Consider the following 13,362-nt stretch of genomic DNA (forward strand, 5'->3'; position numbering starts at 1 on the left):
AACAACTTTATTCCCAATTGCTATTAATTATTTTTTCCATATTTTATGCTGAGATTATCAGCGATCAATGTCAGTGACATTCCCATTTCTACAATGAGTTGATTTTTCTCATAGTCCCTTTTTCCGAGTAAAGACGAACTTAATTCACTTCATTATGTTTTAATTTTCTAAAATCCTTGCTATTTTATGTGGAAATATGATGAAAGTGCATATTTGAATAAGATATGCATGTGATATTTGTACATAAAACAGCCATGCTCTCTCTCTCTCTCTCTCTCTCTCTCTCTCTCTCTGGTGACCAGAATAGTAAGTTAATTGACTTCTTGAGAGAGAGAGAGAGAGAGAGAGAGAGAGAGAGAGAGAGAGAGCTTTGACACAGGGTTTTAGTGTCCTGTCAAAAAATAATACTATTTTCCCATTTTGAACACCGGATCTGAGGAATCCTCCACCAACTATTGTCTCTCATTTTCTCTTGATAAGAATCACAGGCACATTTTAAAAGGATAATTAAAATGACCACATCGTTTCAATGTAACTTTTATTCGCAGCAAACTATGTCATTGATGTGTATAAAAATATAAATATCAGTAAAATATATTTCAGTATCTGAGCGAAGCACATACATACACTGATAGGGAAGGACAATATCATTTGTACATTTATAAATAGAAAGCAACTTTCCTAGAGCATCTAACAGGAGACAGGAAGGACATCTCGGTCATAAGTCGCAAGAGGTTAGCCTCCCTTTGAGGAGACAGGCGAGTCATTATTCTAGTCTTGAAAGTGATACTCTACAATATAGGAATATCTAATCCATTGGCACATTCCATTATAAAGGAATAAGTGATGGGTAGGTTCTGTTGCATCGTAATGGTATTTGAATTGGATTGTTCGTTAAGTATTTAATAAATTAGAACAATTTATCTTGTAGTGGGACATAATGTCACATCCACAGTCTCAAATAAACAATTTTTAAATAAGATCCCGTTTCCAATTTCAAATTACTTAGCAACAGAGCACACCCTTCGGAAGTACTTGCAAATTCATCCATTGACAATAAATGATCACAGTGTTGAGTGAAAACTCCTTGCTTTAGAAGTATTCTAAGGACACGCATCAATACATAGAAGCACCATAGTTGTGGGAAACATTGAGGAAAGACATGTTGATGGATTTGCAGGTAACATGACAGCCTTAACAAATAGAATGTTGGGATGGATTAAGACATTCCAAATAGTATCTAGAAAACACAAAACGAAATGTGAAGATGTACAAGAACGTGTTGTCCTAACTGCACACCACAAGCTTGGATTTCTCCAATATACACGATTTTTTTTTCCTTTTTTATATTTGTTTCTTAGAAATTAAATAAGGTGGAACATACCCTTGAGCCCAATAGCGATTTATTGCGAGGAGGCTCGGACTTGAGGATCCATCTAACAATATTTATAAGTTAAATTTTCTGGATACTGTCAAACTGAGTAAGGGGTTTCGGGAACCTACTGGAAGAAGGTTGACATATCACCGAGAGTATGGGTAAGGATAAGGCCTTTGGATTTTACTGCCAAACCCAGCTGGGCGGTAGACGACAGGCGATGCTTCTTCTTTTTCATCTTCTTCTTCTTCTTCATCTTCAGAACTCTCTTCTTCGGATCCCTCTGAATCCTCATCTGATTCTTCTGAGTCTTCTTCATCAGATTCTTCGCTGGAATCAGAATCATTGCTGTCTTCCTCTGAAGAGTCTTCGTCCGATTCCTCTGAATCGGCAAGCTCAAGGGCCTTCTGGTAGGCGGCGAAGAATTCCTCCTTCGCCTTCTTCACTTCGTCGGTATCTTCTGGTGGGATAGGAAGGGCGTTGCTCTCCACGCGGAAACCTTCGTCATCAGCGTTGTAGCGGAACTCGAATTCGTCGCCTTCAGGAGCCACGAAAGCGTACTCCCCTTTCACCTCTCCTGAGGCTGTTCGTTGTTCCTTTCTCGAACTGGTCGGTAGAAGGTAGAAGAAACTGGAAAGGAAAGGTGGTCGAATTAGTTCTGGATTAGATTAGATTTATGAATTTGGGCTATGGGCTATATAGCCCGGGCTTGGGCCTGTGAGGCCATTCAGGGGCAGGACACTTTTAAGTCATTTGATTATGAATAGTTGGAAGTGGCAGGTACTGTGTGAAGGAAATTTATAGCTTTTGATAATTAAATGTTATCATAGGTAGGGTGTCAAATTTTAGGGATTGGGATATTAATAATTTATTCTTGTTATTGGTTATTGCTTCATTATCCTCGTTTTTCTACTGTGTTGCCTCACGTATATGTTTATATTTATCTGTTCATTCAATCATATCTATTATTAACTATTTGTGTAATTATTTGTTTCCTTCTGGCAAATATCGATTGCGGAGTGTTTTACAAATTTAAAATCTCTCCTATAAAGTAATGAGCAAATGTCTACATATATATATATATATATATATATGAGGCCCTTTGCATCAATTGGCGTAGGAGGAGATGATGATGATGATGGTGATGATGATAATATATATATATATATATATATATATTATATATATATACTCTCCCCGTCCCTCGAGCAGGGCGACAGGGAGTAGTCTTACCCTGGTGAGAAGGGGTTGTGTGTGTGTGCTTATCTATCTAAATATTCAGCCGTGATTTCTGACGGGTTGCGTACACTAGTGATAATAATATTGACAATAAAACACTCCTAATTCATTAGATAAACATCTCATTTTATTAATATAAACGTTAAAGTCGGATAGTAACTTATGGTAATAGAGACGATTGTTAAGTTATAAAGTTTCCCTCATGACATTTTTCCTGACTGAGAAAAGGTCTACTGGTCACGTATATCTGGGTACAGGTTTCCCCAAGCAATTTACTGATGTACTAGTTGGACATGACTTCCCCAATTTCCCCCCCCCCCCTTTTTTTTTGTACATTGCGAAAGTGACTAATTTGCATAAATACGGGTCTCAACAGCAATAATCAAAGGTAATTTTCTTTTCTTTTCCATGACTTGTCCAATGTATATCGCTTTGAAATATAAGTTTATTTTTTAGTTGTAAATTAAGATTTTAATGATAAACATTGATAATAGATAGATAGATAGATAGATAGATAGCTAGGTGGATAGTTATATAGATGGATAGGTATATAAATGGATAGATATATAGATAGATAGTTACATAAATAGATTGATAGATAGAGAGATACTTAAATAAATAGATAAATAAATACATAGATAAATAGATTGATGGATAAGTAGATATTAAATAAATAAATGAATACATAGATAGGTAAATAGATAGACAGATAAATATATACGTAGATAGATAGATAAGTATAGAAATAGACATAAATAGATAGATAGAAGTATAGATAGATAGATAGAGAAAAAAATCAATTAACAATCAGTGAAAGCATTAGTGGAAGAAACATCGCTCATCTCATTATTATGTGTGTGTGAGAGAGAGAGAGAGAGAGAGAGAGAGAGAGAGAGAGACCAAGTGGATAGGAAAACATAAGAAAAAGATCTAAAACGAGAGAGAGAGAGAGAGAGAGAGAGAGAGAGAGAGAGATAGAAAAACGTAAGAAAGTTATAAAACAAGAGAGAGAGAGAGAGAGAGAGAGAGAGAGAGAGAGAGAGAGCCGAGTAGATAGAAAAACATAAGAAAAAACAAACCAGAGAGAGAGAGAGAGAGAGAGCTATTACTATTAAGCATCCATTAAACGCGAACGTTTAACAGGGTCGATAAAAGAAAATTGCTGCCACTAAATCTGTTTGGAAAACGTGCTGCCTTGACGAGCAGATAACACAGTAGGAGTCGTAAAAGAACGTAATTCTCTCTCTCTCTCTCTCTCTCTCTCTCTCTCTCTCTCTCTCTCATATATATATATATATAAATTATATATGTATATATTGTATACATATTCCTTCATTCTTTTTTATCTTACTCTTCTATCCACCCCCCTCTCCCTCTCTCTCTCTCTCTCTCTCTCTCTCTACATATATATATATATATATATATGTATGTGTGTGTATGTATATATATATATATGTATATATATGTTTATATATATATATATATATATATTCCTTCGTTCTTTTTTCTTAGATTTTTTTATCTACCTGTTTCTCTATCCTGTTGGCTCTCTCTCTCTCTCTCTCTCTCTCTCTCTCTCTCGACATAATTCGAATCAGCTAACCTAAAATCTCGTTTTACAATATCGAGAATCTCGGATAAAAAATTGGCATAAACGAAAAATCGCAAAATTCGACTAAAGTTGTATAGCCTGGAGTAGAAATCGCTAGTCACGCCCGAATCAATATTACGGCCCAAACAAACGGAATAATATTTGCATACGTAAATAGGAAGTGACTTTTGCAAATAAATGTCCACCTATCTATAGCAGAATTCTTGCAACTTGAACTCCCCATTCTTGAATTTAAAACCTTTTTTCGCATAAACTATTTGGCTCAAGAAATATTTCTTCAACGTGACGGGCGTTACAGTTTTCACCTTTGGAAATAACGACAACACCTTCTTTTTCATCGTTACGTAACGTTCAAATGCTCTAAACAATGCAGCCTCATTTTGTTGCTAAGGTCAAATACCTACTGTGAATTAAATAAGTTTAAGTGGCTCAATGCCGAGGGTTCCGGTTAGACACAAGGCATGCCATTTGATGGGTAACCTTTGATTATCAGAGATGCATTGCATGCCACGACAAATTATAAGTGATACAAAGGTTAAGGTAGAATGTCAGGTGGTACTGGTTTTAAAATTGGATTGTATATTATATATTATATATACACACATATATATATATACATACATACATATATATATATATATATATATGTATATATATGTATATATATCTATATATACATATATATCTCTCTGTCTATATATATATATATATATATATGTATATATATAAATACATATATATATATATATATATATATGTATTTATGTATATATATACACATATACTGTATATATATATAAATATATATATATATATACATATATATATATATATATATACATTATGTATTATATATTGTTTATCATGATATATATTATATATTATATACCATATATTATATTATACATGAGATAATACCAACTAGCGAAAGTTTGACGGTACAACAAAGCTAAAAAGAATGGAAAATTCATACGAAATGGTTTAATGGAATAATAATGTAACATTTGAATTATTAGTTAAAGACGAGTTAATCAGATACATTTTTCAATGAAAAACAAAAATATCAATCCAAAAAACATATGGCTAAGCAATAATTATAATAAGAGAGTTTACTCAATTATCTCATACGCTCATTTACTCGCTAAATCTAAGTGACAAGACCTTGTTAGATGACGCAGTGTTTAAAAGAAAAAAAAAAGAAGAAAAATGTGGTCTCAATTTTCTAGTCAAGTCGAGTTAGTTCGCAAGCTCATTGCGAAAATAAATCATATTCGGAGTGTTCCAATACTATCGCTTGCAAATTGCTTACAAACAGGTTTCTTAATTGATTGACCGAGCTTGGAATGTCTTGGTTCACTTGCTATAAATGCACTGTTAGAAAAAGCGTAATTTTTATCGGAAATTCTTCGTAAAATATACTGTTCTTAACTGTATTTCAGCAAAATACGGGCGACCGTAATTTTACCCTACTTTGTTATTATCTTTTACTGGTTGGTTACTGCAATATCGCTCCTCTACGTCAATATATCCGTTTTTAAAACGGTAAAAATCCTGGAATATATGTTGCCATAGTTTTACTGTTTTTTTAATGCAAAATTTAACTGTGTGACCTAACAGCAATAAGTACAAGGAACAGAGAGACGGGAAGAAATGTAGGCTAAAAGGAGTAAAAGGAAATGCTTGAGTTCAGGCAAAGACGAGCAATGTACGACAAAAAGTACTATAATGGTGAAGGAAACTTAACTGGTTACAAAATTCAATTATGTGAAGAGTTTGCGACTGGAAAATGAAAGGCGTTAAACTAAAGGGAGCGGAATTCTTAATTTACATATCTGGGGAAATGTATTTTCAAGAACGAAAATCATTTATTAATAGAATATTCTTTCAGAATATGTAGAAAAAGAAATAAAAATAATGAGGTAATGGAGATGAAATTCCTCTTTTTGTCAGAAGTATTACTTTAAAGGAAGCAAATTTTGTTATTAAAATATTAATAAGCTGACAAATTCTTCACGAATATATTAGATAATTCATGATGGTTTGCAACCATTTTCTTTGAATTGAGACGGATTTATTTCTGTAAGATAAATAAGTTATGAGGCAAAATAATTAATTGCTTTGAAAGAATCGCTATTCTTGAATTCAATTTTCATCAGGAAAATTTATATATATATATATATATATATGTATATATATATATATATATATATGTATATATATATATATATATATATTATGCACACACACACACACACACACATATATATATATATATATACATTTTGATATAATACATAAATTACTTTCGAATAAATTCACATCGATTTAAAAGATATCTTGTCCTAAATCTCTTGCGCTTGAAAATTTTGGTCTGAAAAAAATAACTTATTCCAATTTCCTCTTAAGCTCTATTAAATATTCAAGCCAGTCTTACGCAACAGCTCTGATGACATAGACAACATTCACTGGCATCACAGGACCCATAACTGAATAAAACTGAATAAAGGAAGGAAGGATTAAAGAAATGAAAAAAGTCGAAGAGAAAGCGCGCTATCATCATACCCCCTCCTTATGGGATCAGAGAATCAGATTTTAATTTTTTATTTTTTTCTAATTCTTTTTTTTTAATCCCCAAACCAGTTTCTGGAAGAACACAAGTGTTCTCTCCTCTCCGGAAATATCCAGAGACGGAAATACAATATGTTTGGGGAGCAATTCTGAAGTTATTCGAAATGACCATAATTTTTGCAAAGACCGGCTTATGAGATCAGAGAATAATTTTTATTGATTGATATTTTTTTTTTTTTTTTTTTTTTACCCAAAACCAGTTTCTGGAAGAACACAAGTGTTCCCTCCTCTCCGGAAATATCCAGAAACGAAAATACAATATGTTTGGGGGGAGCAATTCTGAAGTTATTCGAAATGACCATAATTTTTGCAATGAACGGCTTATGAGATCATAGAATTTTTTTTTTTTTTTTTTACCCCAAAACCAGTTTTGGGGAAGACCGCAAGTTTTCCCTCCTCGCCGGAAATAGCGAGAAACGAAAATAAAATATGTTGGGGGGAACACTTCTGAAGTTGTCTGAAATGACCATAATCTTTTGCAATGAACGGTGCCGTAACTCTGTGCTTCTGGCATTGGCGATGAGCGGGATGCAGGGAAAGTGAGAAGACAATAATATGTTGTACGTTTCCTCTCCTTTTTCCTATTCATTGATTATAGAATTCGGTGATTTTGGATTATTCCTTCCTCCTTAGTTCTATATTGTTTTCGTTTATAGAATGCTGACCTCTATGTAAAAAGAACACATCAGATTTTCCAAGTTAAGAAATGTATGTTAAAATGCACATTTGAGAACCATTATGCTTAAGTATGAAGGTCATAATTCTTAAAACTTATCGGAGAGAGAGAGAGAGAGAGAGAGAGAGAGAGAGAGAGGATGCACAAACTCTTTCCGTAGCTTGATTTTATTGCAGTTATTAAGAGAACTATCCGTGATCAAAATTTTGATATTGTAGTAAAAAGAAAGTTTGCGTATATATATATATATATATGTTTATATGTATATATTGTATATATATATATATATATGTTTATATGTATATATTGTATATATATATATATATGTTTATATGTATATATTGTATAATATATATATATATAAACACATATATATATATATATATATATAAGCATACATGCATGTGCACACAAACACGCACACGCGCACACATGCACACCCATACACACATACAGTATATATATATATATATATACTGTATATATATATATATATATGCATATATATATATATATATATACTGTATATATATATATGCATATATATATATATATATGTGTATATATATATATATATATATCTCGTGTGTATATGTGTGTGTGTGTGTGTGTGAGAGAGAGAGAGAGATGAGAGAGAGAGATGGGTAAGGTAGATGCACCCAAACGTACCTGTAGACACCATCTGGGGCGAAGTTGTTGCCAAACTGGTATCCGTCGAAGGTAGAAAGAACCTGCAGTGGCTCGACGTGGTCCAATTCCACCTGCTGCATTGGGTAGGCGAATCCGAGGACACTGCACAGGGTTAGGGCTATCAGCTGTACGGCCTGTGTGGGGGGAGGGGGGGTGGGTTAGGACCACCCGGAAGAGAGCGAGTTGATTATCTAGCATCGTTTAGAAATAATGATTTTGAAGGTGGAAGTCGTTACGTTTATAACTAAGTGATTATGCTACATTCTACCAGTTCTAAGTTAGTGTTTATAAAACATATTTTTATAACTTACTTATAACTGTAATCGAACAGTTTAACATGTTTTTTCAAAAAGGCCCATAAAAGAAAAACAGGAAATATAAATAAATCACTATATTTCGGTCAATAAACATCGTCCCCTCTTCAGGATGTGAAGTAAAAATGAGGAATACAGTGGAGAGTGATTATTTATATTTATATTTCCTGTGTTTTCTTTTATGGGCCTTTTTGAAAAAAAACATATTTTTATAACATAAATTCTCAAGGAATATGATTAAGAATCTTATTGATTATATTTTTACATGGTGTTAATAAATTTATGATATATTGTGTCGAATAAATTCCTTGTACTTTTATGATTTCGCCATTCATCTTTTAAGTTTCGGAAATATAAGGAGCCCTAGGTTTGATTTAAGAGCTTCACAGGAAACGATCTAATTAACAACTTAAGAATTTAGATTTTTAGAACACCGCTATTTTTTCATCTTTATCTATGGTATTATGAGCGAGTTTTAAAACACATCTAGGCTTGGAAAAGCAAAATAATTTACTGAATATATTAAGGCTTTAACCAACAAACTTGAAAACAAAAATATTCACTCGTTGTAGTGCTGGAAGTGACTGTGGGAAGGATAGGAAACATCAAGTTGGTTTTCGAGCAACCGTGAACTTGCATTTTTTCACGTCAATGTTGTCGTCCAAAATACGGGAAAACTTTTGGCGCCAAATATTAAGAAAAAACAAGAACAGCAAGTGATGTTGGCGTAAAAAAAATCCGGGAAAACTTTTGAAGCCAAAAATTAAGAGACAAAGTAGGAACAGCAAGTGATGTTGGCGTAAAAAAAATCCGGGAAAACTTTTGAAGCCAAAAATTAAGAGACAAAGTAGGAACAGCAAGTGATGTTGGCGTTAAAAAAAATACGGGAAAACTTTTTGGCACCAAAGATCAAGAGACAGAACCGGAACAGCAAGTGATGTTAGCGTAAAAAAATACGGGAAAACTTTTGGCGCCAATGATTAAGAGACAAAACAGGAACAGTAAAGTGATGTTGGCGTTTAAAAAATACGGGAAAACTTTTGGCTTCAAAGATTGAGGCAAAATAGGAACAGCAAGTGATGACGTAAAAAAAATACGGGGAAAACATTTGGCGCCAAAGATTAGGAGACAAAACAGGAACAGTAAAGTGATGTTGGCGTAAAAAAAATACGGGAAAACTTTTGGCTTCAAAGATTTAGGCAAAATAGGAACAGGTAAGTGATGTTGGCGTAAAAAATACGGGGAAAACTTTTGGCTTCAAAGATTGAGGCAAAATAGGAACAGCAAGTGATGTTGGCGTAAAAGTAAATACTGGGAACAGTTTTGGCGCAAAATATTAAGAGAAAAAAGGAACAGCAAGTGATGTTGACGTGAAATAATACGGGGAAAACGTTTGGCTTTAGAGATTGAGGCAAAATAGGAGCAGCAAGTGATGTTGGCGTAAAAAAAAAATACGGGATAACTTTGGCGCCAAAGATTAAGAGACAAAACAGGAACAGCAAGTAATGTTGGCGAAACAAAAATACGGAAAACTTTTGGCGCAAAAGACAACAGGAACAGCAAGTGATGTTGGCGTAAACAAATACGGGAAAACTATTGGCGCCAAAGATTAAGAGACAAACAACAGGAGAGGAACAGCAAGTGAGAGATTGTTGTGGGCCAAGGCAGGTGACAGTAACTATGATAACTGGTTCCCGTGCAAAAAAAACTGGACCGTGTTTAATGGGATGCCTTGGGAGAGGCAAAGGGAAGGGAGAAAGGGAAAAGACCCTCCCAATTACGGGGCAAGGCAGGTAAGAGGAATTGATCCCTGTAGGGTAGATTGTAGGGGGGAAAGATAGGAACGGGTTAAGTACACAACAAATAGCAACCTGAACTGAATACTAAGGGATCCGGATTTCTTGAACTGAGAGATGAAAGGGGGTTAGGTAATGGTAAAAGGGACTTGGTAGAATAGGTGAAAGGGTAGTATTATCACCATGTCATTAACTAGAGGATAAATAAAAACCGAAGATTCGATATTGCTTAGAGGCAAAATAGTAGAAAAAAGGAGGGCCAAAGTAGGGTATATTATAGGGGAGAAAGATAGGAAGGGTTAAGTACACAACAATAGCAACGTTAACTGAATACTAAGGGGTCCGGATTTCTTGAACTGAGAGATGGAAGGGGGTTAGATACTAGTTAAAAGGGCCTTTTTTAGAATAGGGTGAAAGGTAGTATTATCACCATGTCATTAACAAGAGGATAAATAAAAACCAAAATTCGATATCGCCAAGAGGCAAAACAGTAGAAAAAAGGAGGGCCAAAGTAATTGATATTTCGGAATAATATCTTGTTATAGTAATGTAAGATATTGCTCAAGATGTATGACGTAGCATGAATGGCATGTTTGAAGTCGGAATATTCATGGCATCCTGTGGGAGGAGATGGTGAAAGCAACGATAAACTATGAAAGAAAAATATCTATATATAATATAGAGAGTGAAAGCTGATATTTTGGCAAGTCTCTTTCTCTTATCTTAAAATGGTATTTGATCAGTTCACATTTTTTACGGCTTTAACTGGATCAATGTTTATGTTTTTTTTCCGATTTTTGTCCTGGAGATTAGAATAAATGATTTATGACAATATTCATACTTGGAACTATAATTTTTCTTGATAACTTAAGTAAAAGTAAGAGTCGGGATTACGAATGAAAATGGGGAAAGTAATATCTGACTTATTTATTTATTTTCAAATAACTGAAGAGAATATCCGAAGTTAAATAAATCAGGTGCTTATTGCAACTTAATCATTATGCAGAAAATTACATGAATTTTTTATTTTTTTTTTATTTTTGAGCTACATAGAAGTTGAAGAAGCTTAGAAAATTTGCATGTTCATCAACCAACGAGCCAAAATTCTAGTAAATTAGTGGCGAAAGTTTAAATCTAAATAGAGAATACTCTAAACAAATCCAAGTGATGAAGTATTATTGTTATTAACAAAAACAGCTACCCTCAAAAAATGTGATTTAATCTATATGTCCAGCTGATAAGTGTATAGGGAGATTGATTACTGATATCTGAAACATAGTCGTACTGCTAAGACATTATTGCTCGTTAAGAATAAACGTTGGTCTTCCTCGCTCTGTAGCTAGGGGGGGGGGGGGGAGGCGAGGGGGGAGGATTAGAAAGGAAGAAATTAAAATATTATTATTATTATTATTATTATTATTATTAGTAGTAGTAGTAGTAGTAGTAGTAGTAGTAGTATTAAGCATTAGTATTAGCTAAGCTACAACCCTAGTTGGAAAAGCAGGATGCTATAAGTCAAAGGGCTCCATTATTATTATTATTATTATTATTATTATTATTATTATTATTATTATTATTATTATTATTAAGTCAGCTACAACCGTAGTTGGAAAAGCAGAATACTATAAGCCCAAGGGCTCCAACAGGAAAAGAGCTTAGTGAGGAAAGGAAATAAGGAAATAAACAAACTACAAGAGAAGTAATGAACAATTAAAATAACATATTCTAAGAACAGCAACAAGTTTTCTTCCTAGGCCCAACCTCCGTGTCTGCCTTTAGCTGGTACCCGTACCGAGTCTGTTAAAATAAATTGTATCCTATTATTTAAGAGCTGGAATCCCTGTTTGGTAGTGGGTGATGAGTTGCATATTATAGCCTATCCTCTCCCTCTCTATCTTGAATTAGAATGAATTACTAAGACCGTTTCTAGAGTTCCCCTTCCCTCCCCTCCGTCACCTTCCTTTCTCTACCTCACTTCTTTCGCTCGCCTGCAAGAGTGAAAGGATTACATTTGGGTGTTTACCGAACGGTAATTGAAAAAAGCTCCTTATGGTCATACAGAAATGATTAACTGTAGACTTGCTGTGGCGGTACAGACACGGTTAACTGTAGACTTGCTGTATGGCGGAAGGCTACAGGAATGATTAACTGTACACTTGCTGTACGGGATATGCCCGTAAGATAGAGCAAATTACGTGGCATTCCTTTTGACCAAAAGTAATCCAACGAGTTACAGTGGTCCAAAAAGGAAAGTGTTTAATCCGATTTAGATGGCGGGATAATTTCTCATACTTCTGGTCTACCAAAAACCCGTCAGGTCCTTTAATGTTGGAAAAGAGGTTACCGGAGTTGTCCAACAAATTAAATTGAAAATACCAGAGGTCGCAGTCTCGATCTAATTCTGGAGAGAAATAAGCCAAGGCGAAACATAATTCATATTTCGTAAAATAAATTTAACCACGATTTTGAGATAAGGTGAAACAACTTCCGAAAGACATGAACACATAGTGGTATTCCCATTATGTTATATTCATTTATGTATAGAAATGTTGCCCATATAATAAGATAAGGTGAAACAGCTTTTAAGAAACATGAACGCATAGCGGTTTCAGATTATGTTATATTCATTTATGTATAGAAATGTTGCCCATAAAATATGATAAGGTGAAACAACATGAATACATAATGGTATTTCGATTATGTTATATTCATTTATATATATAAATGTTGCCCATATAATAAGATAAGGTGAAACAGCTTTAGAGAGACATGAACACATAGTGGTATTACCATCATGTTATATTCATTTATGTATAGAAATGTTGCCCATAAATAAGATAAGGTGAAACAACTTCCGAGAGACATGAACACATAGTGGTATTCCCATCATGTTATATTCATTTTATGTATATAAATGTTGCCTATAAAATAAGATAATGTGAAACATTTATGTATAGAAATATTGCCCATAAAATAAGATAATGTGAAACATTTATGTATAGAAATATTGCCCATAAAATAAGATAATGTGG

At 33.8% G+C, this 13,362-nt stretch overlaps 1 protein-coding gene across 1 annotated transcript in view; it reads right to left on the reverse strand.

Annotated features, from left to right (window-relative positions):
• Positions 1-521: 521 nt before the first annotated feature.
• Positions 522-13,362, reverse strand: part of LOC137639052 (nucleolin-like) — a 31,782-nt gene continuing 18,941 nt past the window's right edge. The window contains exons 2-3 of the mRNA XM_068371372.1: positions 8,200-8,354; positions 522-2,005 (exon numbers count right to left, since the gene is read on the reverse strand). Of these exons, the coding sequence (XP_068227473.1) occupies positions 1,522-2,005; positions 8,200-8,354 (639 nt within the window). The 3' untranslated portion in view covers positions 522-1,521. The remainder of the gene's footprint in view (positions 2,006-8,199; positions 8,355-13,362) is intronic.

This window comes from Palaemon carinicauda, chromosome 4, assembly GCF_036898095.1.
Source record: "Palaemon carinicauda isolate YSFRI2023 chromosome 4, ASM3689809v2, whole genome shotgun sequence".
Taxonomy (NCBI): Eukaryota; Metazoa; Arthropoda; class Malacostraca; order Decapoda; family Palaemonidae; genus Palaemon; species Palaemon carinicauda.